Source organism: Mytilus trossulus, unplaced genomic scaffold, assembly GCF_036588685.1.
Source record: "Mytilus trossulus isolate FHL-02 unplaced genomic scaffold, PNRI_Mtr1.1.1.hap1 h1tg000486l__unscaffolded, whole genome shotgun sequence".
Lineage (NCBI taxonomy): Eukaryota > Metazoa > Mollusca > Bivalvia > Mytilida > Mytilidae > Mytilus > Mytilus trossulus.
The window spans coordinates 83,078-105,661 of NW_026963378.1; the positions used below are offsets into that span (position 1 = coordinate 83,078).

A 22,584-nucleotide genomic window follows, 5' to 3' on the forward strand; every position below is an offset into this window, starting at 1 on the left:
ATCTGTAAAGACAATATGTTGGTGTACTATTATTGACCTTTTACTATCTCTGCTATGACTAGGTTTATACAATGTGTGTATTCACGGTTCTGTGGCAATACTCGTAGATGGTTTGTTGAAAGGTAAATTGTTATTTGCACTTCAGTATTTAACCACGCCTCTAGGGCACACCTTACCAGGTGTGACTGTCTATTCGGATCAGTGGGAGCATTACAATTTACAATTTATGTAAGATTCTAAAGTATTTATGAAGCCATTTTTACCAAAACCTAAATAAAAAAGTAACCCTGTTCAAGGCAAATTACTCTTTTAAATTTTTATCTGAATCAATTTTTTTTTTCTAGAAACCTAAATCTTTTAAACATATACAACTAGAAATTGAAAAAACCTTGGCACAGTGCCATTGACATATCCTTTTTTTTTTAAAATACAATGACTTAATAAATAGTTGTACCTGTGACATATGTGATTTTATTACAGCTTTATATTTATCCATGGCTATCTTCAATTGTCTGACCTGGTCCTTCAACTCAGAAACATTATTTGTATTTCCGTAACTTTTGTATTTTTCTGAGAAATCAGACTCTGAAGATTCTGTCTGTGAGTCCACCAGTAATTCAGGAATGTTATCATAAGAAAGAGTCTGGTTATTCTTACACAAGTTTCTACCTCCAAGAGCCATGACAATGTTTGATTCACTGTTTGAGCGACTTCCTAGAGGACTCTTAAATACTATTCCATTTTCTTCTAATAAGTTACGATAATATTTCATCTTTTTGGTCTGAAGTCTAACAGTGCCCTCAGTAGCTTCTAGTGTGCCCTTTAGGGCTTGCAATCTGCCTCTAGCTAGTCTAACAGTGCCCTCAGTAGCTTCTAGTTTGCCCTCTAGGGCTTGAAATCTGCCTCTAGCTTCCATCAAAAGACTTTTGAGAATATCTGGACTATTTCTATCAGAAGAGTTAGTTCTCATTGGTGCAGGCTTTTGTATTTGCGGAATTTTAGAATTCCTCTTCTGACTTTTGTTTTCCAATGGCCAAGAGTAGGAATGTTGTGGAACTTCATTATCTTGATTACGTGGAGTGGTGTCACTTGACCGTCTGGAGTCAGAAGTATTAGCAGTATCACTGGACTGGTCACTGAATCTTCTTTCCATGTCAAAATGGTCATCTTGTGAACTATCCTTGGATCCTGAAATCATTAAAAAAGTTCTACTGTTCCCATATTCACATATTGTAAATTTAAAAACTAGAGGCTCTAAAGAGCCTGTGTCGCTCACCTTGATCTTTATGAATATTAAACAAAGGAAGGGGATGGATTCATGACAAAATTGTGTTTTGGTGATGGTAATGTGTTTGTACATCTTACTTAACTGATCATTCTCACTGCTTAAAATTATCTCTATCTATAATAAACTTGGCCCAATAGTTTCAGTGAAAAATGTAAAAAAAAGTTTACAAATTTTATAAAAATTGTTAAAAATTGAATATAAAGGACAATAACTCCATAGGGGGTTAATTGACCATTCCAGTCACGTTGACTTATTTGTAAATCTTACTTTGCTGAACATTATTGCTGTTTACATTTTATCTCTATCTATAATAGTATTCAAGATAATAACCAATACAGCAAAATTTCCTTAAAACTAACAATTCAGGATCAGCAACCCAACAACGGGTTGTCCAATTCATCTTAAAATTTCAGAGCAGATAAATCTTGACCTTTACTCCAGATTTGCTCTAAATGCTTTGGTTTTTATGTTTTAAGCCAAAAACTGCATTTTACCCCTATGTTCTATTTTTAGCCATGGCGACCATGGCGGCCATTTTGGTTGGATGGCTGGGTCACCGCACACATTTTTGAAACTACATACCCCAAAGATGGTTGTGGCCAAGTTTGGATTGATTTGGCCAAGCAGTTTCAGAGAAGAAGATTTTTAAAAAAAAATTGACTATAAAGGGCAATAACTCCTAAACGGGTCAACTGACCATTGTGGTCATATTGACTTATTTGTTAATCTTATTTTGCTGAACATTATTGCTGTGTATCGTTTATCTCTATCTATAATAATATTCAAGATAATAACCAAAAATAGCAAAATTTCGTTAAAATGACTAATTCTGGGGATGTATCCCAAAACTGGGTTGTCAGATTCATCAGATAATTTCAGGGCAGGTAGACCTTGACCTGATAAACAATTTTACCCCTGTCAGATTTACTATTAATGCTTTGGTTTTTGAGTTATAAGCCAAAAACTGCATTTTACCCCAGATTCTATTTTTTGCCATGGCGGCCATATTGATTGGATGGCCGGGTCACCGGACACATTTTTGAAACTTCATACCCCAAAGATGGTTGTGGCCAAGATTAGATTGATTTGGCCAAGTAGTTTCAGAGATGAAGATTTTTGTAAAAGATAACTAAGATTTACGAAAAATGGTTAAAAAATGACTATAAAGGGCAATAACTCCTAAAGGGGTCAACTGACCATTTCAGTCATGTTCACTTATTTGTAAATCTTACATTGCTGAACATTATTGCTGTTTACAGTTTATCTCTATCTATAATAATATTCAAGATAAAAACCAAAAACAGCAAAATTTCCTTAAAATTACTAATTCAGGGGCAGCAACCCAACAATTGGTTATCCTATTTATCTGAAAATTTCAGGGCAGATAGATTTTGACCTGTTTAACAATTTTACCCCTTGTCAGATTTGCTCTAAACGCTTTGATTTTTGAGTTATAAGCCAAAAACTGCATTTTACCCCCATGTTCTATTTTAGCCATGGCGGCCATCTTGGATGGTTGGCCGGGTCACCGAACACATTTTTTAAACTAGATACCCCAATGATGGTTATGGCCAAGTTTGGTGTAATTTGGCCCAGTAGTTTCAGAGGAGAAGATTTTGGTAAAAGTTAACAACGCCAGACGACAGACGCCGGACGCCAAGTGATGAGAAAAGCTCACTTGGCCCTTTGGGCCAGGTGAGCTAAAAATTAAAAAAAATCTGTTCCCCTTAAGTATTCATTTAAAATTTCAAGGAAGAATAAACATAATTAGGTCTTCTGTTTCCCTTGAAAAAATCAAACAATTATGTTCTACTGAAGTATTCATAACAAGAATGTGTCCAAAGTACACGGATGCCCCGCTCTACTATCATTTTCATGTTCAATGTACCATGAAATTGGGTAAAAAATTAATTTGGCATTAAAATAAGAAAGATCATATCATAGGGAACATGTGTACTAAGTTTCAAGTTGATTGGATCGACTTCTACTTCATCAAAAACTACCTTGACCAAAAACTTTAACCTGAAACTCCCACTTTCATTTTATATGTTCAGTGGACCATGAAATTGGTGTCAAAAGTCCTATTGAGCTTTAAAATAAGAAAGATCGTATCATAAGCAACTAGTGTACTAAGTTTCAAGTTGATTGGACTTAATTCAGCTTCATCAAAAACTTCATTGACCAAAAACTTAAACCTGAAGCAGGACAGACAGACGCACGGAAGGATGCACAGACGAACGTAATGACAATTTCAGTCCTCAATATAATAAATCAACTCGACAATAACAAAAAAAAAATATCTGTATAACTTGTCAATGAAAATATCTCAAAACCACATATTTTACAATCCAGAAATGTATGAGAAGGGAAGAGTTACCTTTCCTGGGTGACCTGGATTTCTGTTGTTCCAATTGCTGCTGTAGTTTATTATTCCTCTGAATTCCAGCTTCTAATTCTCTTTTCAGTGTCTGTATTGCAGCTAATTCAGCCTCTAGATTGTGTGATTTCTCACTGAAAAATAATACATTTCTCTAAAAATGTATACCAGCTGTTGAAAACATTTGTCAATAAGAAATGTTTGGATTATCAAAATGTTTATTTCCTAGTTTTCAAGATTTTATCCATAACCTCAGACACAATCAGGTGGACATGCATTAGAAAAATTAGAATAAATCTATTGACCAATGGACAGTTCACCACATATTTGGCTTAATAGCATTTTTAGATTCCCCCCCCCCCCCCCCCCCCCATTTATAAATCATTAGGGGTTTCAGAAGGGTACTAAGAATTATTCACTATAGAATATAAAATTGCTGCTTTTAAAATCTACATAAGTTCTAATATTTGATTCTTTTTAATGAATAATTTTCCAGTATTGATGCATTTAAAAACTATTTTAGTATAATAATTTATTTTCCTAAATAGACAAATTATCTTTCCCTTTAAGTTTGTCAGGTCTACCCCCTCTATAACAGTTAAATTATTGTGATACAGTTTTTATTTTGATTGTAAAATTTAATTAAACCAGTTAATTAATTTCTCACACTAGTGAATTGACTACTACAAAGCTGAATTCATTTTTAATTAAGATACATGTGAACCTCCCGACGGGAGTACAAAACTCCCGTTTTCAGGGGTCTCCTCCCGTCCTCCCTTTTAAGAGAAAAAACTCCTGTCTATGAAATATTTCATGAATGAAAATTTTCGGACGCCATATTTGATCATTTCTTAATACTATTGTACGGGTGTAATTGACACCTGTGTTAAATTTTACCTGTACATCAAAGAAGATGTATAATTATAAGGGCTTCACTTGACAGCTTGGGGGTCAAACATACTGGTAATCAACGATGTTTACCCCTGGCTAACTGCTGTTGTGTTATAAAAACGATGTGTATTGGGAATATTGAAATACTTTTTTGTTACTTCCCATTGTTTTATCCTGTTTTCAGTTATTTGGCTTTTAAAAATGTTAATTGTAAAAAGACTATAAATTATTAATATTTTAATCAAATAATCATAAAAGGATGTTGATTAAATGAGTTTAAATGTTTTGGAACAAATAAAAAAATATAAAATTATAAATTATTTTAGCAATCTAGACCTCCTTTCAAGAATTATATTGCAAATCTGTTTACAATTCCTTTTTGAATAAACAATATTCAATGTACATTTAGACTTATAAAAGTTCTAGTTAGTGTAATTCCCAGTGAAACCTTCAAATTTATATTTGTGATTGTTAGTATATACTAGATTTTATTGTGTAAGCTACGAAATAGCTAAACATTTTACACTGTTTAAGTCTTTTAAAGTTTTTACAAATATGACTTTCATAATGCTTAAAAGCCATGCAGTACTAGTGTTAGTGTATGTTATTTTTTTAATTTATTTATGATCATGATGATGTTGCAAATATACATGTGGAGCTTATTTTTTTCTTATTTGTCTGTACATTTACCAATGATATGGAGATGGAGACATAAACAAAAATCTATACAGATAAGATAAATAAATATAATGATTTATTTGCAAGCAGTGAACAATCATTTATCAAAAACAAAACAATTAAAACAAGAAACAGATTCTTCTTAATATTTTATTTTATTCAAATAGAGAGGCAATAAAGGTACTATAAACATATTACAATTTGATGGACATTTGAAGAAAAACCACAATTTCTACATCATATGGTTACATTTACGACAAAATTTATGTCGATAAAAAACCTCCTGATCTGAGTCCTAATCTCCTGACCAAAATTTCCAAATCTCCTGATCTGAGTTTCACAGTCCAACACATGTATGAATTAAAATATTTTATATTTTAATTCAAATTATGATTTAAATGAAAATATTCCATTAAATATCAACATAATTAATCCCCTTTAAATGTACTGTGTGTGGAATATTTGTTCCTTTAGACAAACAGTAATCTTGTTTTACTTTTTTATTGACATTGAGAATTAAGAATTATAATATTAAATATTGTCAAAAACATATTATTTTCTATTTGAAAGTTAATAAACTTTTAGGAATAAAATCAGTTTTTTATCAGTTGTGTGTCTTGGGAATATGGAATTCAAAATTGTCTCCTTCAAAAAGAATATGTTTGACTTACATGGTCTCTATATGTAACAATTACATTATAGAGGGGTCTGAAAGCAATAAAAGTAATAAAGTACTCACAACATTGATTTTTCCTTTAGATCCAACAGAATTTGTTTCTCAGCTTCCTGAATCCTGTGCAACTCTTTCAATTCTCTTTGTATGAAGTCCTGGTACTGTGAAAAGAAAACACATATCATCCTTGAACAACCTAATTTTTTTTTGTAATTTAGTTCAACCATACTTAATATTTCAAGGAAAGTTGATTAAGAATTTCATTATTTTTTTTATATAAAAAACACATTGAATATTTTGACATCCTGGATAATTTCTTTAATCTTCTATCAAATTTAAAGATCTATTCAGTGAATAAATAAATACATATTCCAAGGGAGATAATTCTAACCTGGTCAGAATGTCCATTTCCATCAGAGTTGTCTCTCATGTAGTACACTTGTTTTTCTGTTGTGTGTACTTCTTTCATACTCTGGTGAGCCGATTCAAGTTGCTTTCGTAAAGAATTCTATAAAATTGGAAACAAAATGAAAGATAACATACTTTTTGCTAATAAAATTAAAAGTGATCTTGATACTGTTATAAAGACATACATTTGTGACTTGAGAACTGTAAAAGTGACTCCATCCAAATTTGAACTGTGTTTTATAAAATTTATGGGAATTAGCATTGTGTATAATTTCCTAACATTTGGTAAAGGCAAACTTGAGAAAGTGAACACAAACTTATTTTGGGACGTCCTGACATACATACAACAGACAATGGTTACACTAAATGCCGCATCTGTCAAAAATTAAAGCTTCACATAGGTTTAACAAAGTTTTTCACTCCAACTTACAATTTGTTCCCTGAAGTCTTCTTCTGTTTGTTTAGCAGCTTTAAGAGCCTCTGTTTTAACTGCCAATTGAAGTTTCAGTTCCTCCAAGACTACATGAAATCCTGCTTTGGGACTCCTTGATCCATCTCTGTCTAACTGAAGCTTTAATTCGCTAATTTCATCTGTGAAATGATAGTATTTGATTAAGTTTCTTTCAATGATAACATTTAATGGCAAGTCTTTCAACTGTTAAACATTCTATTTCATTTTTATGGTAAAAATTATCAATGATCTCCATAAAATAAATCTTACTTTAAAATGTGATATGATTATATATATATAACAATGAGACGTACAGCAATCAAAATGATGAAGATCAAAAAAATTATAAGTTCAACCTGTTCAACCTTTAACAATGAGGAAAACCCATACCTTAATTAATATTATAGGCAGTTATGAAAGTCCTATAATAGGACATTTTTAATTTAGTTTTTCTTTTAAAAACCCCACTAAGACTAAAACTATATTGTGAATACCTTTTTTCTTAGCTAACTGATTCCTAAGTTTATCAGCCTCATCTCTAAGCCTGTTATTATCCATTATAGTTCCACGTGAAGCTGCAGTTACCTGCTGTAATCTTTTGATTAGTTTGTCGTTTTCCTGCCAACTTTCTACCAAGGTCTACATAAATAATAAGATCTATAGTTATTTGTTGTCATTTTATACGACTGCCTGTGAAATTGCTATTATCTTTCCTGATCTTTTCTGGCATAAATTGACAAGCAAAACATATTAAAATCATATACACTCTATGTTAATAGTAACACAGACTTTTTTTTCTTAAGCCAACACTAAAATATCGGTCCAACGATTTACAGAAAAGAGCAAATTTACAGAAAAGAACCGAAAAGAACCGAAAAGGACCAAAATGAAACGAAAAGGACCGAAAAGAGGATCCATATACATGTATATACATATTTATTAAATAAATATAAATGCATCTGGTTTAAACGTTGAATTGAGCGTTTTACATGATTTTAATAATATGCAGTAAAAATAAATGAAAAGTAAATATAATCGTTCTATAAATGTTTATCCTTGCGAAAAAATATTTTGTTTGTTTATTATAAGATGTCAGCATATTGCCCGTGGAAACCTCGGAATTGGTCATTGGTTCCGATCAAGAAGGATCTTTAGTTAAATCCATTGTCAAAAGTATTCCTGAAGCAACCTATGTATTATGTACACGGCATTTGAAAATAAACCTTTGAGTTTCAGAAAAGATGAAAAATGGAGTTGGGATGCATAGAAAGGACAGATTAGATATCGCCGGAGCAACGCATTTTTGGAAGAAATGGTATATCTATTGCAGACGATAGTGAACAGTGATAGGGAGAGGACCTTATACGCTTGCGAGCACACACAAACATTTTAAGATTGACAGGCATGTTTGGGCAAACAAAACTTTAATGGAAAGGTACAAATATTTTGCCAGGTTCCAACGATACCGTATGTATGAAGAACAAATTGGTTAAGTCAACAGATGGTAGACGAGTGGTCAATAAAGCTAGGTCGAAAGGAAAGAAGAAAGGTCAGAGGAAAAGGAAACTGGCTGATAGGACAACTACGATAAAACAGCAACGCGTGCAGTAAATTAATTTATTTAAAAAAAAACCTGTGTGTAATTTAATGTATTTATATGTGTATATATATTTCTCATCACTACCTACTAATACTTCTTGTTTTTCTTTTTATAGGTAAAATACACTAATAGACTTGGAGCTCAACACTAGTATTAATTGATTTATAGTATATTGCTATTATTTTTTTGCGTGTTTCCTGTAGTATTTTTTTTATTACTCATATAACATATCTATTGTCTGTGTATTGCATATGTTATTGTTTGTATGCTATATGCCCTCCTAGGGGCCCTTATTTGGTGAATAAAACAAATCTTTTCTATTTTTCTATTCTATAAGATAGGCATCCGAACCTACCTGTAATTTTCCACATAATTTTTTATATATGATTTAAAATTAGTCCTGTCACTGTATGAATTTTTCAATGATTAAATGCAATTTGCTTATTTCCTTCTATTACAAAAAAAAACAATATCCTTTTCGGTTCTTTTCTGTAAATCGTCGCTCTTTTCTGTAAGTCGTCGAACCCAAATTAATATTAATATATCCAGGACATGTTCAAGAATTTTGATATAAGCCATCATTGAAATACACAACCCCTATATTTTCAACAATTTTCAAAAAAAATGAACTGGTATGGTACACTATAGATGCATATTGAAACTTTTAATCATCAATCCAATTCAGTTCAAATCAGTGTTTGAGAAAACTTGTTTGTGACTCAGATCAAAATGAGACAACTATGGGCATCAACAAATAACAGAAATGAAAACGACTTATGAACTTCACACACAAACAATTTTAAAAAGCTTGGTTACATTCTCCCTCTTACCTCAATAGTTTTGTCCTTATCCTTAAGTGCTCCAGCAAGTTTGTCTATGCCCTGTCTGTGATCCTGTTCAATATCAATAAGTTGGTCTTCTGAACTCTAAATAAAACAAAATCAGTTTAAAGTTTTCGATAAATTTGATATTTTATTAGTACAAGACTTATTAGGTAATATTTCTATATAATCATTAGATATAAATCTGAGTTGCTATAATAGTCTCTTTTTTTTTTATAATTCAGTCATCCTTTAAAAGTATCTATATCATATGCCTGGCTCAAAATCAACCAGACTCAACAATATGTGAATAAATTTAGAAGATTTTGACAATTCTGCCATTTGCCGATACCAAATTCTTTAAAAAAAGAAAATTCTCAGACCTAAACAAAACTATGAAATGCCTTTGGACTGTTATATATTGACAAACAGTTGAAAAAACTTATTAATAATTCATGAAAACTTGACCTACCTTTGAACTTAGTTGTTTTCTATTAAGTTCTGCTTGTAACTGTTGAAGTTTGTTATGGAGATCTGACATTTCTTTATTAGATCTCTCCATCAACTCTCGTATGTCCTCGTCTTTAGACTTCAGTTTCTTCAGTAGATTATTCAGAGCCTCTGCATTGGCTGCTGTTGCCTTAGACTGCTCAGACATCACATCCTGTAGGTGAAAATAAGGACCCTTTTAACTAACTCTCTGGGTAACACCTTAGGAAACTTACAAAACATTCACCACAATATTCTATCCAGGAATAAATATATTTAATAACACAATTTTGGAAAACTTTATCTGCTTGTTCTCATACCCTAAGATTTTTTTAGTTAAAAAATAATTTTATTGTGGCCATCTTGACAGTTGAATTGTGTGGTTTTTGGCAAATATCATTGAAGAGCTTTATCTATTCGGTATTAGATAATTTACCTTTAAGAATGCAAAATTAATGAGGAAGATTAAAGACTGTAGTCAACTTGAAGTCAAAATAGTCAGCTTTAATATTAAGACTCAGGGAGTAGATCTTGTAGGAAAAAGAATGAAATAAATAGCAAGTAGAACTAGTACAATGGAGGAAATAGAATGAAATAAATAATTTCTTGCAAAAAATAAATATAGTCCAATCTGATTGATCTAACAACTTTACACCATAATGGCAATAATTTGAGTATAACTACTGTACCTGCAATAAATCATCTTTCTCCTTCAACTGTTTCTTTAATCTATTTAACTCTTCATTACTGGAATTGACACTCCACTGTGAAGTCTAGATAAAAAAAAGTTACACTGTGTATGTTAATATTTTATTCAATGGTTTGCAGGATTTGTAATAAATTGAATAACAATAAATTACAGACATGATTGTTTATAAATGATGAAATACTTGGTAAACATCATATTAAAATTAATAGTTAACTTAAATGAGTGAATTTGATTATATGAAAAAAAAACTTACAGGGAATATTAAATCAATTTTGAACTTGTTTTTAGCCAAATCGTTTTTTCTTACTATTCATGGCATGGCATATAAACAATTACCTCAAGATTTCTCTCTTTCTCTGCCAAACTAGTTTGAAGTCTTTTAATCATGCTGTCTTTCTCCCTCAGAACTCTGGCATGGTTGTCTAAGGCATCCTGCATATGAAACAATATTAATTCACATTTTTGTTCAAATATGAAATCCATCAGGATTCACATTTTGCTCAAATATTGTGACACAACAGTATTCACATTTTCCTCAAATATTGAAATGTTACAGTATTCACATTTTGCTTAAATATTGAAATGTAACAGTATTCATATTTTGCTCAAATATTGAAATGTAACAGTATTCACATTTTGCTCAAATATAGAAATCTACCACTATTCACATTTTTGCTCAAATATTGGAATACATTATTGATTTGTATATTTTAACAAATTTGATTCGTTTTAGAGAAAGTCACATGTTTTATGTTACAATATGTATTGCTTAAGTCAACACTTTACTAGAACTGCATAACATAACCTGAAATAAACAGCAGACTCCATACACATTTATCGGGATTATTCGAATTCTTAAATTTGTGGTTTGCTGTGACCCACGAAACCCACGAAAATTGGTATACTACGAATAAAAGTGAATCCACAGTATATTGTATAAAACAATGATTTAAGTTGATTCAACTACTATTCTGGACAAAGAAAGATAACTCCAATTAAAAAAAATCTTGCTATTTCACAATATTGTGCAATTATATATTTCTTGCTATTGCGCAATACTGTGCAATTGAAAAGACTTGCTCTTGCACAATACTGTGCAATCGAAGATTTCTTGCTATTGCTGAATACTGTGCAATTGAAAATTTCTTGCTATTGCACAATACTTAATATTATAATTTTGGATCCTGATTTGGACCAACTTGAAAACTGGGCCCAAAATCAACAAGAGGCTGTCACAACGACAGCAAACCAGATTTATTAACATTTATTTGTGTCCTGGCAATATCACAAGAACCATTACTGATGAATGGTGAAAGTGAAAATTGTCAATATCAAATTTGACCTCCATTTTGTCATCAGTATCAACATATTAAAATTTGAAAAGCTTAGATTGAATGGTTCATGAGTAAATGCAACAACGTGAATGGAAAAGCCATTTTACAATCTTTCAAGAACCATAACTCCTGAACAGTAAAGGTCAAAATCGTCATTATTGAAGTTGACCTCTATTTTGGCATCAGTAACAACATTTAAAAATTTTAAAAGCTTTGGTAGAACAGTTCATGTGTAAATGCACGGACAAGACTGGAAACTCCATTTTTCAATCTTTCAAGAACCATAACTACTGAACGGTAAAAGTCAAAATCGTCATTATTGAACTAGACCTCCATTTTGTCATCAGTAACAACACATTAAAATTTGGGAAGCTTTGGTAGAACAGTTCATGCATAAATGCAGGGACATGACTGGAAACTCCATTTTTCAATCTTTCAAGAACCATAACTCCTGAACGGTTAAATCAAAATCGCCATTATTCATTTAGTTGTCAGTAACAACATTTTAAAATTTGAAGAGCTTTGGTTGAACGGTTCATGAGTTAATGCACAGACAACATTTGATTGCCGCCCATCTGCCCTACATCCCCAATTCAATAACCGACATTTTTGTCACAAAAATCCAGTTAAAAATATAAATACATGTTCAGATTCAGCATATCAAAGAAGCCCATGAATTCAATTTTGGTTAAAATCAAACTTAATTTAATTTTGGACCCTTTGGACCTCAATGAAAACCAATTTGAAAACGGGACCAAAAATTAAGAATCTACATACACAGGTAAACGTCCAAAACCTGGTAAAATGTTCTGGTTTAGTTTTTGTTTAACACCATTTCAAAATAACCAAAAAAAGCATGTCCCTAAACACCCTATTCAACATTCATTCTCACTATGTTTGCAAGAGATAGAAACATAAGGGTCTTACAAAAGATTTTATGCTTTTATAACGGCAGTTTAAATGATGGAAAAAAAAGAGCACATCATATGGACCAGAGTGATACCGTATTTTTGTTAATGTCAACTACGAAACGGTTCAAATCTCCTTCAGTATCCAGTTTTAAAATTATGAAAAAAAATATCAGTGTACAGCTTAGTACGTGTTTAATGAATAGAATCATTCTTGCACTTCTGGTGTATCAAAATTTTGAACTTGTTGCCTTTTGTTGGCTGTTGCTCGGGTGATTCTTTGTCAATTGTGTTCTCCAATTTATTCATATTGTAGTCCTGTGGTGTTGTGTTGTCATTTTGATGTTATATTTCACATGGCCATAAAAGTGTGAGGTTTGGCATGCCACAAAACCAGGTTCAACCCACCATTTTGCTCTAAAAATAGAGCATTGAAAGGATCCCTGTTGAAATTTTCCGTTGCTTAAAGGTTCATGTGGTGATGAAAACACTTTGATCTTATGTGTCTATATCAAATTTGCATTAGCCATGTCGTCATAATTCTTTTTGTACTACTCGGGATTTAACATTAATTACACTTAGCAATGAATTAAAAGAAAGTAAATTTCTGGTAAAACTATCAAAAAGAAGCATGTTTTAGCTTCTTTTTGAGAGCTGAGGATTTATGATGATAGCATGGGGTCGTTCGACTGTTTGCAATCCTAAACAAGAACAAGAACGAGGGTTAGAACTTGCAGAATGAAATCAAATGGAACATAAAAGGCCGAATCACTTATATGAAGTCAGCATCGGAAACCAAATGTACTAATAAAGGACAAGTAAATCCAGGTACAAATAAAATAAGACAAAAACATTTTATATTATTAGTTAAGAGTATATATATATATATATAGAGATTCTTACATTGATACCAGTGGATTATTGGATTTATCCAATCGAGATAGTTAAATTATCAATTTTAAAGTCCGAGCCGCCTCGGCGAGGACTTTAAAATTTATAGTTTAACTATTGAGATTTGATAAATCCGATAATCCACGAGTAACTATGTAAGAATCTGTTTCTCTAATGATTAAAAAATACATTTTCTTTTTTGTTAACCGAAAATTCCCTTCGAGTGCCTTTCACATTGCACGAAGTTGTCAATTTTATTAACACCTGTTAGCATATTTTGATTCATCCAGTTAGCTAAAAAGGTCATGACCCTTAAAATCATCCAATGATCTTTTGAGATCATCAGATCCCTCGCCGGGATTCGAACCCATGCTACTGTGATATCGTGACACAAAATCGTCTGCACTGCAGACGTCCCGCTAGACATATATATATATATTTCCTTTTAGTTGATGAGTGAACACAAAAATATCGTGTTGATGAAAAAAAACAATTCTTGAGGGAGCTTAATGGTGGTGAGCAATCCAATTTGATATTTGCCCGAGGGGTGAATTGAAATTATTAATGCAATTGAAAAACTATTTCACTCTAAATAAAAAATGTTTGGTAAAAACTCCAATTTGATAATTCTTATCTGGAGCTTTGAATGGGGCATAAAAATTTCAATACCTTCATCAAACTGTAAAAAAATGTTGAAAAAGCAAGTTTCATAATGGTATGTATGGCTGGAAGTGTTTTTTTATCAAGAAAATGTAAAAAGATAACATTTTCTGCAGTTACTTAAAAGGTGACTTAAGGTGGTACCCAACACTACAGGGAGATAACTCTGTAAAGTCAGCTAAACATTTTAATTAAGTTGTGTTGTAAAAAGGATATCAAGCTTCTCAATGATCAAAATTGGTGTTTGTCAAACTGCTATATAGGGTGCTATAAACAGTTTCGTACTAAAAACTAGGGGTTATTCCCCAACTAAAAATAACCATGGAGGGAAACCTTTGTTTACTTACTTACTTGGTGAAAAAGTATCATGTTTTTTGTATTTGATTGTAAAAATTAGTTAATAAGCTTTCAATTAAAACAGGTTGTATGATTGAAATAATTTAAAAAATTATATAAAATATACATGTTTCAAGGGGAGACAACACTGTAAACAGTCTGTTTTTTTAGCAGTGAAAATTGAAAACTTATTTGCAGCCACTGTAGCTCTTATCGGAGCAGGAAACCGTACCCTGAAACAAGATTTTTTTGAAAGGCCAGGTAAAACCCTACAAAAGTCATACAGTTTTGATTATGAAAAATATATCTATAGGTCTGACCCCGAAATAAACAATCAATTCACCAAAGTTTCATTCAAATTGATGGAAGCATTTTTTAGTTATTGTCCAAAAACGGGAAAAATCCTCTTTTTTTTAAGGATAAAACTTCATAACAAAGAACTAAAAATCTGATATTTATGAAAAATCGAAAGGGAGCTTATGTCAATAGATTATAAACAATTCAACAAAGTCTCATAAAATTTATTAAAAGCGTTTTTTTTGTAATTGTGGATGACAGACGGAATACCATAATATGATAAAAAGTAACCTCCTGTCTAAGACGGCCATATAATAATATTCAAGATAGTAACCAAAAGCTGCAAAATTTTCATAAAATTAACAATTCAGGGGCAGCAACCCCAAAATGGGATGCCTGAAGTATCTGATTCTTCTGAAAATTTCAGTATAGATCGATCTTGACCTGATAAACAACTTTACTCCATGTCAGATTGCTCTAAATGCTTTGGTTTCAGAGATTCAAGCCAAAATATACATTGTACCCTTCTCCTTCTGTTCTATTTTTAGTCATGGTGGCCATCTTGGTTGGTTTGCCAGGTCACCAGACAAAAACTATTTTATTTAAACTATATACCCCAATGATGATTGTGACAAAGTTTGGTATATTTGGCCCATAATAGTTTTAGAGAAGATTTTTGTATAAGATAAGAACGCTGAGAAACGAGATAAGGCCAGGATTTTTTAATTTGTTGTTTTACGGATCCGCCGACCCGATTTTGCCGACTCCTAGAATAAAAATAAAATTGACTTTCCATGCTTTTTTATTCCAGCTGACCCAAACAAATGCATTATTCCTAAAAAATAATTAAATTCTTCTTTTTTTATGAAATGAAATGCATGAATCACTAACAAAATTGATAACACTCTCTGTTGTGAAAAAATAAAACTTCCAGTTTACGTTTCTAAAAAAAGACAAATCAATTATAACTGACCTTGAAATGTTGTTTACGCAAATAATTTTGCGGAACGAAATCTGTGTTTAAAACCAATAACACAATAAGTTCGTTTCCCTTATATGTCATCAGTCTGTAAGATGCATAATCTCATAGAAATAGACTTGGAAAGCACCTTGGAAGTAAAAGTTCTGAATATCAACAAGTCATTTAGAATTTTCTTGTTTCATGGATAATAAAAAAAAAAAATATCGTCCATTTGGATAAAAAATGGGAATGGACACCAGATAACCCGATATTCTCGTTTTTTTCCGCGGATGAGTCTATTACGTTTTTGACACGTGTGTTGAAACTTATTTTCGTACGACGTTTTTAACATTTGTTTCTTTATCAGTTTTTGTTTTTGAAGATACTCACAAAGTTTTCTGGAATTGATTAAGAGCTACGCAAATTTGTTTTCTTGTTTGTGAAATGACGATTTAATTTCGTCTTTGTCTGTGAACACCCCCCTTTTTTACGGCAAATCATCAGACAATGTCATGCGTTATTTATGACAGCTGAGCAAGAATATTTCATCGAACTTAAATTTGAAATGATGACAAAATAGCATAAAAAACATTTTGTTAGAAAGGTGAAATGTATATTTATTTTGCATTTTTTTTCTGTCTTGAAAGATATTTTTTTCTTTTTTTTCCTGACCGACCGACCAGACTTTTTCATGGGGAAAATCTGTAAACCAACAAATAAAAAAACCGTGGCCTAAGCTCACTTTAAAGGGCAAGGTGAGCTAAAAAGAAACTTTTTCATAACAAAGTTGTTGACTTTATTCATCGTCTTCTTTTTGAATGTGACTAAGTATTGATCCTCAATAGCCTAACTATGAACTCTAAATGCTAAAAACAAGCATGTGCAGCAAAACACAAAACAATGATATATTATGGATGTTATAATTTCAAGTTAAAAGTAAGGTTATTAATACAACATAAGTATACAATGATCTTTTACTAGTAAGGATATAGAATAAGAAGTATACCTGTTCTTTCCTAAGTTTTTCTTCTAATTCTTTAATAGTTTGTTCATAATGATCCTGATAATCTATTTCTTCTATTCTGAATATGAAATCAACATACATTGTAATTCATATTGACATTAAAACATATTACTGAAATAAAGAAATTGCTTGTATTTTTGTCCATCTGATGAGTAAAGCCTTTTTCAACTGATTTTTATAGTTCGTTCTTATGTTGTACTGTTATACCACTGTCCCAGATTAGGGAGGTTGGGATCCCACTTACATGTTTATAACCCTGCCACATTATGTATGAATGTGCTTGTCCCAAGTCAGGAGCCATTTACTCGGTGGTTGTCGTTTGTTTATGTGTTACATAATTATTTGCTTTTCATTGATTTCTTTTATATAGATAAGGCTGTTAGTTTTCTGGTTTGAATTGCTTTAAATTTTCATTTCAGGGCCTTTTATAGCTGATTATGCAGTATGGGCTTTGCTCATTGTTGAAGGCTGTACAGTTACCTATAATTGTTAATCTTTGTGTCATTTTGGTCTCTTGTGGAGAGTTGTCTCATTGGCAATCATACTACATCTTTTTTTAATATTTATACAGTGACACCTGCCCAAACTGAACATCCACAAGACTTTGCGTTTTGTTTGGTTTTTACAGGTGTTCGCATTAAAGAGGTAAAAGGAAGTTGACACCAAAATAATTTTGGCACTTACTGACAAGGGATTACACAACAGACAATGTTGATTTAGATGTATTAGATGTAAATGAAACTAGAGGCTCTAAAGAACCTGTCTCGCTCACCTTGGTATATGTGAATCAAACAAAGGAAGCAGACAGTTCATGACAAAATTATGTTCAGGTGATTGTGATGTGTTTGTACATCTTACTTTACTGAACATTCTTGCTGCTTACAATTATCTCTATCTATAATGAACTTGTCCGTGTAGTTTCAGTGGAAAATGTTAGTAAAAATTTTATGAAAATTGTTAAAAATTGATCATAAAGGACAATAACTTCTCAGGGGGTCAATTTGTCAACGTATATTTGTTCCACCTAACAGAAGTTCCAGCGGAAACTTTATTATAAACAATGGCATAATACCTGTACCTAATGGAATAAATATTCTATACTATTTATTCCTTAAGGAACATCTACTGTAATATTTATTCCTGTGGAAGTTATATTCCAAAATATTTTTTCCATTTGGAACTTACATTATGAAGGAACTTCTATTCCGTGACAAATTGACCATTTTGGTCATTTTGACTTATTTTTGAGTCTTAAATTGCTGTACATTATTGCTGTTTACAGTTTATCTCTATCTATAATAATATTCAAGATAATAACCCATAACAGCAAAATTTCCTTAAAATTACCAATTTAGGGGCAGCAACCTAGCAAAGAGTTGTCAGATTCATCTAAATATTTCAGGGCAGATAATAAAAATAATAACCAAAAACTGCAAAATTTCTTTAAAATCATCAATTCAGGGGCATTATACCATTAAACCAGTTACTAGATTCGGCTGAAAATTGCAGGACAGGTAGACCTTGACCTAATAAATACTTTAACTTCTTGTCTTATTTGCTCAAAATGCTGGAGTTTTTGAGATATAAGCCAAAAACTGCATTTTACCCTGTGTTCTATTTTTAGCCATGATGGCCATGTTTTTGACGAAATAGAAAATAAAACACAAACTTTATTTTATACACCCTACTGATCATTCAGTTCAAGTTTGGTTGAATTTGGTTGAGTAGTTTAAGAGGAGAAGATTTTTTAAAGTTAGCAAATATGATGAACAAATTGTGAAAAATTGTCATTAAGGGGTCAATTGACAATTTTGGTCAAATTAACTTATTTGTAGATCTTACTTTGCTGATCATTTTTGCTGTTTACAGTTTAAATTTATCTATCATAATATTCAAGATAATGACCAAAAACTGCATAATTTCCTTAAAATTACCAATTAAGTGGCAGCAACCCATCAATGGGTTGTTTGATTCATCTGAAAATTCAGTACTGATAGATCTTCACCTAATGAACATTTTTACCCCATGCCAGATTTGCTCTAAATGCTTTTGTTTTTGAGATATAAGCCAAAAACTGCATTTGACCTCTATGTTCTATTTTTAGCAATGGCGACCATGTTTGTTGATAGATCAAAACTTTGGATACAATTTATAAACTAGATACCCTAAGGAACATTCAGTTAGAGTTTGGAAGTATTTGGCCGAGTAGTTTCAGAGGAGAAGATTCTTGAAATAGTTTACGACGATGACAGACGACGATGGACGCCAAGTGATGCTAAAAATATACCAATAGAGAAAACTACGCATTAATAGACTATTTGTAAGATAACTTAGATAACAAAATACATTTCATTTTGATGTAAAGATAAGAAACAACAGGGACTAATTCATTGAGTACCATGAAACATTGAATTTCATAAACATGATAAAAAAAAGTTTTTAAATTGATATTTTTTTGGCTACTTTTGCTACTTTATCTTTACTTAATGTAATATAAAAAAAATAGTTAATTTTGTGTATAACATATTGAGTTTTATATATATATACAGGTTGCACTATAATGAACCATTCATTCATTTAACTTATTGTTGGGTAACTGAAAGCACATATTTATTTTTATTTGGCACAAGAGGAAAAAAATAATTCTGTAACTATAAAGGAATAAAGAAAACATAAACTGAAACAACTGTTTTTGTTGTTATAGTTTAATTGTATTCTCAGTTATGAATTGAACATTATAAACTAAAACATATAAAGGAAATAGAGCATCAGCGCGACGCAACAAATGACATTAAAAAGAAATCGTTATTTTTTTTTACACAAAATGTGATGCTATCCAAAATTTCTAGGGAGAACACTGCTGTAAATGATTATCTAAATTCATAATTGGTACCTTAAATTATAGTGTATGCAAATTTTATACATGTATCTTTTGATAAGATTGATTTTGAAACATAAACTGTCACATATGTGGCCTGTATCGTTAATATAATGTGTTAGTTGTTACGTTGATTTTAGCGGACCATAAAACATATTACTGTAAATAAGAACTCTAAATGTATAACGACTATCCTGCAGTAATATGTTGGCTCAGATAATTGATAATCTTGAAGACATTGTTAAAATGTAGCTCTTGATCTGTGTCAAATGCACAATTAACTTAAAAAAATTAAAATAAAAGTTCAGAATGCGTTAAGACTCTCATTGGATGCAAGTTTGTTTTTTTATGACTTTTTTCAACAAGCAGGGAATCCCAAACAAGATTTTCATTTGGCATGGTCTTATATATAAATGTGCTTTTGTTTTCTTCTGGAACCAAATCATTATTTAGTTTTGAAATACAGCTTTTCGGTTCCAGTGTGTTTATGTGAAACAAAGGCAATATGTAAGGTAGAAGGTCTGGTAAGGGCCGAGGTTCATCTAACGTAAGATATTGGACACTTTTTAAACACTTAAGTGTCTATTTCAATTGATTCAATTAGTTTTTGTACTTTCCAGTCAATGGCTAAAAGATAACATTTTCACAATTTTGTAAAACTATATTTTGGGGCCAAAAAGGGGCCTTAATGAACCTACACCTTAAAATTTGCTTGTTTACCTTTTAGTTTCCCTCTATTCCTATTTTTTCAATATTGTACAATAATATCAAACAAAAAATTATTTATAAACCTACTCTTCTTCTAAATCACCAATACTTTGCATGAATCTTTGGAAATCTTCCTCCTCCTCTACCTATATCAAAAAGAAAATATTGTTTCACATAATATATATAAACAAGAATGTGTCCAAAGTACACGGTTGCCCCACTGGCACTTAGCAGGCACTATCATTTTCCATGTTCAATGGACCATGAAATTGGATAAAAAATATAATTAGGCATTCAAATTAGAAAGATAATATCATAGGGAACATGTGTTCTATTAGTTTCAAGTTGATTGGAGTTCAACTTCATCAAAAACTACCTTGACCAAAAATTTAAACCTGAAACATGCACTTTCATTTTCTATGTTCAGTGGACCGTGAAATTAGGGTCAAAAGTTTAATTTGGCTTTAAAATTAGAAAGATATCATAAGGAACATGTGTACTAAGCATTGGACTTCAACTTCATCAAAAACTACCTTGACCAAAACCTTAACCTGAAGCGGGACAGACAGACGGACGGACGAACTAACAGACAGACGAAGGGACACACAGACCAGAAAACATAATGCCTATCTACTATCGTAGGTGGGGCATAAAAAGTAAATGAGATGATGCCCCTCATGCTGCATATAAGATTATTTTTCCGGACATACAATGTACAAGGAAATAAAATACAAAATTTAGATTTAAATTAAGTTTCGCTGAAATTGATTCAGCAGATTCATTTAAGGAGAACATTTTTCGAAGTAAAAAAAAAATATAAGCAAACTGGATGAACAAATTGTGAAAAATATCTTTAAAGGCCAATTAAAAATAAATTCCTTGAAGGGTCAATTGACAATTTTGATCATATAAACTTATTTGTAGATCTCACTTTGTAGAACATTTTTGCTGTTTACAATTTATATTTATCATTAATACATATTTAAGAAACCAAAATCTGAAAAATTTCCTAAAAATTACCAATTTAGTGTCAGCAACCCAACAATAGGTTATCAGATTCAACTAAAAGTTTCATGCATGAAAGAACTTCACCCAATGAACACTTTAAGCCCATGTCACATTTGCTTTAAATGCTTTGATTTTTGAGATGTAAGCCATAACCTGCATTTTACCTCTATATTCTTTTTTAGCCATTGCCGCCATGTGTTTTCTAGATACCCTAAGGATCATTCAGCTGAAGTTATGTTGGAATTGGTTCAGTAGTTTCAGAGTGGAAAATATTTCAAATAGTTTACACCTGACTGAAGAGGACAACAGCGGGATGCCAAGTGCCTTTGGAAAGGTGAGCTTAAAAGCCACTTGTCAAAAAAAGATATATTTTTCTACTATGGTCATAATGAGCAAGAAAAACTTGGAAATCTGGCAATGTCATGAAGACACACGACAAACACTTTAGTTAATATAAAACATTCTACGGTTTATATTAAAGCTGTTTAAACCTTGATACTAATAATAACAACTTACATCTGGTTGTTTTAACAAATCTTCAGCCATCTTAAGTTTCTGAAAAAATAGTCATATATCAATATCTTAGCAACACACAATATTTGTCACTACGTTGTTTCAGTATCTAATGCATTATGGGTAATATTTTCAAAAGCCTACACTAAAACATCACTTTTGACGTGAAAGCATTCTTAACAATAGAAACTCAACCAAATCATTTTTTTTTTCATTTGGGGTTCCATTGAATTCAAAGACAGTCAATTTTCAAACATAAAAAAGTATGTAGTACAAGAAATTAAATTGGTGTGGCCTTACTGAGTTATGAAATATTTCAATTAAAAGAAATAAAAGAATTTAAGTTGTGGACCTTTCAGTTTGGCATGTCACAGGTCACAGTACCTTCCAATACCAAACGTTAATTTGAACCCCTGAAGTTTGGGTTTTTTTGCTCTTTTAGTTCCTTTATTTATTTTATATTGATTTATAACAGTCTTTTAAAGTACGATACTGTTGTAAGGTCATTAAAAATTGCATATTTTGGCTTTAATATTGATTGACTTATAGCTAGGGTCTTTGCATTAAACACATTTATCTAAAATCACTCATGGAAAGATTGTAAGGCAGCAACCATTTGATTTTCTAGGAGGAGGGGTATGGAAAAAAAGTTTGTTTCCAGTTTGTGGAGAAAAAAATAAT

General features: G+C 31.5%; 1 protein-coding gene across 1 annotated transcript in view; it reads right to left on the minus strand.

Annotated features, from left to right (window-relative positions):
* LOC134702468 (laminin subunit beta-2-like) overlaps positions 1-21,936 on the minus strand; it is a 42,703-nt gene extending 20,767 nt beyond the window's left edge. Inside the window, exons 1-13 of the mRNA XM_063563367.1 lie at positions 21,907-21,936; positions 20,470-20,528; positions 16,779-16,854; positions 10,722-10,817; positions 10,366-10,449; positions 9,660-9,851; positions 9,197-9,292; positions 7,261-7,405; positions 6,746-6,906; positions 6,299-6,415; positions 5,974-6,068; positions 3,666-3,799; positions 455-1,188 (exon numbers count right to left, since the gene is read on the minus strand). Of these exons, the coding sequence (XP_063419437.1) occupies positions 455-1,188; positions 3,666-3,799; positions 5,974-6,068; positions 6,299-6,415; positions 6,746-6,906; positions 7,261-7,405; positions 9,197-9,292; positions 9,660-9,851; positions 10,366-10,449; positions 10,722-10,817; positions 16,779-16,854; positions 20,470-20,528; positions 21,907-21,936 (2,019 nt within the window). The remainder of the gene's footprint in view (positions 1-454; positions 1,189-3,665; positions 3,800-5,973; positions 6,069-6,298; positions 6,416-6,745; positions 6,907-7,260; positions 7,406-9,196; positions 9,293-9,659; positions 9,852-10,365; positions 10,450-10,721; positions 10,818-16,778; positions 16,855-20,469; positions 20,529-21,906) is intronic.
* Positions 21,937-22,584: the final 648 nt, after the last annotated feature.